Here is a 4334-nt window from a genome sequence, read left to right as displayed (position 1 = left end):
AGATGCTTTTGAATACCTTTATGGCTGCACAGCTCCTCAGAGAACTGGGGCAGAAAAATTCATCCCTTAGCTGCTGTGCTGGACAAGCAGAGCCTTTACTCACCTGCTTTGCAGAGTTTGGTGGAATTTACCCAGCAAGGCTATAGGGCTGAGCTCTAAGAATGAGAACATCCTCAGAGCTATTGAAAACAGACCAAGTTCCTAAGCAGCAACCTGGAGTTTCTAAGCACAAACCAAGCAGTGGTAATAAAAAACAGCCAGCAGCAGGACCTACACACAGCTTCCCCCTCCAACCATGTGCTACATTTTCTCCCCCCAGAAAAAGGCCTCCCAGCAAGATGAAGAAATCCCCAGTTGGCAGCTGGCGTTCCTTCTTCAACCTGGGCAAATCCTCCTCCGTGTCCAAGCGCAAACTGCAGCGCAACCCCAGCGAGCCCTCGGAAATGAAAGCCATAGCCCTGGCAGGTGAGGCCCCTTCCAAAAGCTGCAGGTTGCAGCAGTGCAGACTCACTTTTCCAGTGTGCTTTTATCTCCTTCTAGTGTCCAAGCCATGCATGACACCTCCAGTTTGCTGCTCTTTCCCAAAGGGATCTCATAGCCTGCCAGAGCTCACAGCTCTGCTCCCAGCAGCTCTGCAGTGACAATATGTGGGTGCTGCTGTAATCAACCTCGGAATCATTCCTTCTGCCACTCTCAATATGGAATGAGAATACAGTTCTGGCTGCCTGTGCTGCTCTCAAAAGATGAAAGCAGGGAAAGGCACCTTCCCACCAGCACATTCACCCTGAAAGCTGTCCCAGTGTAATGAGAACACATCCAACGACCCTTTGGATCCACAGCCAGGATATGTAGGCTGAATTCTCAGCCTTTTCCATAGATGATTTACTGTCTCTTTCCAAATTTAAAAATAGCAACAATGTGGTCTTGCAGTAAAACACACCACAAGTCCCAGAACGTGGGCCAGTGAGAACTTTCATCCTATCTTCAAAGTATAACCCTCATAGTCCTCACACACTCTCTGTCCTTTGAGACTGTCTCCTTGGAGACTGAAGTTGTACTTGTGCCCAGAAAATGAGTTGTGTAATTCTTCCTTCCCTCTTTTTGAGGGGTTTTGCTTGCTGGGAGAAGCCAGTGAGGTATCACAGGTACATCCAGACAGAGTCTGGAGCAGGATGATGTGGGGAGTCATCTCCCAACCTGCTGCAGTTACCATTTGGGTAGGTTATTTCTCCCTGGTCTCTGAAATGAGGATCAGAAATAATTCACTCCTTTGGAGCTGCCTCATGCCTAGCAGTATGGAATCATGGGCTGGAGACTGTCCTGTGCCAAACAGAACTACATCTGTCTTTGCAGCAAATCATGTTAACAGGAAAACAGGACAAAGGTTTTCTTGAAGGGCTTTTGAGTAAAACTCAAAAATACCCATCCCCAACACAAAATTCCTCTCAGGACAGTGATCCTGCTGTTAGGAACCCATTTGTGTTTTCCTGCCATCACTACACAGCCAACTAGAAACCACATTCCTAATTCAACCTTTCCCTGTGTGGGTTGTTTCCCCCAGGTGGACGAGGAGACAGTGGGACTCTGCGCTCGGCGAAGAGTGAGGAGTCACTCACCTCTCTGCACGCTGTGGATGGTAAGGCAAAACCCTCCCTGCCCCTGAATCCCTGGGGGTTAAAGAGGCAGTTTGGCATTTCTGGCCACAGATATTCCCCAGGGCAGGTTTTCTACCCCTCCAGGGAAAGCCTGGACAGCACAGATGAGTGTCATGGAAATGCTCTTCATGGCTTATGCTTCTTCCGAGGTTAAAAAAACCAACCTCTTGCTCTGGTATAGCTGCCACTACTTACATTCATCCCTTGCCATTTCTCTCCCTTATCTATTCCGAGGTTGACAAGACAACATTATGAAGAAAAATGCTCTGTGAGAAAGCCTTAGGCCTACAGCACATTTAAACTGGTTTTGCTCATGCACACAGCTTAGATTCAGACTAAATCAGACCTCGGAACTGCTGTAAAAGAGTTTTAGCAAGCGTCATGTACAGTTACTGCTAACTATATTACTTTTGTGTGCAGAGGTCACCAGGTGAGCCTCGTGCTGCTTTAAGATCACTGCTTTACCACCACCAGTGAGACCTCAGTAACCCACAGGTGTCTCCTCGTTCTCAGGTGAATCCAAACTGTTCCGGCCCAGGAGACCCAGGTCCAGCAGCGATGCCCTCTCTGCCTCCTTCAACGGAGAACTCTTGGGCAACATGAATCGCTGCAATTCCTACGACAACCTTCCCCACGACGACAGCGACGGCGACGAGGGGCTGATCCACGTCCCTGCCCTGATATCCCCTCGGTCTTCTGAAGATGTTGACCTGAGCCCACCGGACATCGGAGTCGCTAGCCTGGATTTTGACCCAATGTCATTTCAGTGCAGCCCACCCCAAGCAGAGTCCGAGTGCCTGGATAGCAGCACCTCCCTGCTGGAGTCAGTTGGCATCAATAAGGAGAAGTCGAGTCTGCTCAAGAAGGATTTAGAATCAGGCAGCCAGTCCCAGACCCCAGGCAGTGCCACGAGCTCTGAGCCAGTCTCCCCTTTCCAGGAGAAGATGAGTCCCTTCTTCACGATGGACCTGAGCCCCACGGAAGAGCAGGCCTGCAAGCCCCTCACCTTCTCCCCCAAGACGGGCAGGAAGCCTCTCAAGTCCCCTCCACTGACCACAGAACCTGCGTCCTTCGCTCTGCCCGGCCGCGGGCCAGAAGCCGTCGGAGGAGTGCCCATCCCACCCAGGAACTCCTCCACTTCCAGCTGGAGCAAAGGGATTGGCATCACTGAGATCACAAACAGGTCCCCAACCCAGATGTCCTTGCCCCTGAAAAACAGTGACACAGGAGCAGGGGAAGGAGCCCACCAAGAGCTGCAGCATGCCCAGCTAGTGGCTGCTGGCAAACCAGAGTTGCCAGAAGAAGGGGAGAGACCCATGTCAAGCAGTCAGAATAAGACTGTACCCACTGGACACACACAGCCAGGTACAGTGCATTTTCCTCCATTCTTTCTTTAAGTTCCAGAGGGGACCTGCTCTCAGAACCTTCCTCCTCTGCGTGCCTTTAGGAGAGGGGATTGCCCGTCAGTTCTGGTCACGAGTGTCTTGCAGGGCTGTGCAGATCAGTAAGGTCTTACCCTCTGCCTTCTCCCTACATCACACAAATCTCTGGATAATTTTCCATAATGCTTTTATATACCACTTTTTTTTTTTTCCCTCCCCCATCCTGTCATGCGTGAAAAATCTCAAGCATGCCCTTCTCAATCATTTCAGCCAATAGACCATCTAAGACTTTTCTTTGTTAAATTAAACCTCTGCCAACACTGGAAGAAGGGAACCTTTCCGCCTAAAACCTTATGATCAAAATTGGCTAAGGGTATCTCATTCTCTGCTACCTCCTTCCTACCTCTCTAGAAATGCAAGAGGAGCCTTTAGACAATCTCTTGTGTATTTTTTTTTTCCCTTTTTGTGCTGAACTGCTGTGCTGTTGAGCAGCATTTGCATGTGAGACAGAAGATAGAGTGTTTCACATCAGAAGGAACTGCCACTGTGAAAGTGTGGAGAGCATCTATTTTTTTATGCTAGTCGTTAAAGGTTAGGTCACTCTCCTTATTGGGTAACATAAAATCACTCTCTCTCTCAATTTTCCCCCCATTAGGAGCAGTTGCCCTCGACTCCCCCCAGGATCCTGTTCCTGTCAGTTCTGTGTCTCTTATCCCTCCTCCTCCTCCGAAAAACGCAGCGCGCATGCTAGCCCTAGCGTTAGCCGAGTCCGCGCAGCAAGCATCCGCTCAGTCCCAGAAAAGGCCAGGAGATGCTCATGCTGAAAGCACAAATTATGGAGAGGCTGAAGCTGGCACAGCTCTAGAAAAGCTCCATCTCTCTGCTGGTGCTCCAGACAAGCTCCACCTGTATACTGGTCTCCCCGAGAACCGACTGCACTTCCAACCCGGTGCACCAGTAGAGCAGGAGTTCCAAGCTAGCAGCACACCCGGGGAGCAGAACCACCCACCGGGTGCACCTGGAAGCCAGGACCTCCCTCCTCTCCACGCTGGCATGCCTGGGGACATGCCTGCTAGCAGAGATGCAGAGCAGGAGCAGTCCAGCTTCCACCCCGGGATAGCAGGGGACAAAGAGCACGTCCCGTGCCAGGCGGGGGACTGGGAGCGCTCGGCCCAGCACCCTGCGGGCGCACTGCCCGACTGGGAGTCGCCCAGCGCAGAGCTGTCTGTAGATAAGCCCCATCTCCGTGCATGCATGTCTGGGGACAAGCTCCACACTCCCAGCTGCACAGCCGAGG

The 4334-nt window shown here is 51.3% G+C and overlaps 1 protein-coding gene across 1 annotated transcript in view; it reads left to right on the top strand.

The window, feature by feature from the left end:
• LOC103802743 (rho GTPase-activating protein 32-like) overlaps positions 1 to 4327 on the top strand; it is a gene marked incomplete at its 3' end in the record, with an annotated part of 31181 nt that extends 26854 nt beyond the window's left edge. Inside the window, exons 8-11 of the mRNA XM_009075266.1 lie at positions 320 to 465; positions 1562 to 1636; positions 2169 to 3020; positions 3693 to 4327. Of these exons, the coding sequence (XP_009073514.1) occupies positions 320 to 465; positions 1562 to 1636; positions 2169 to 3020; positions 3693 to 4327 (1708 nt within the window). The remainder of the gene's footprint in view (positions 1 to 319; positions 466 to 1561; positions 1637 to 2168; positions 3021 to 3692) is intronic.
• Positions 4328 to 4334: the final 7 nt, after the last annotated feature.

The sequence above is a fragment of the Acanthisitta chloris genome, unplaced genomic scaffold (assembly GCF_000695815.1).
Source record: "Acanthisitta chloris isolate BGI_N310 unplaced genomic scaffold, ASM69581v1 scaffold7505, whole genome shotgun sequence".
Lineage (NCBI taxonomy): Eukaryota > Metazoa > Chordata > Aves > Passeriformes > Acanthisittidae > Acanthisitta > Acanthisitta chloris.
Note: the sequence above shows the minus strand (reverse complement) of the source record. Positions and strands in the feature narration are given on the sequence as shown.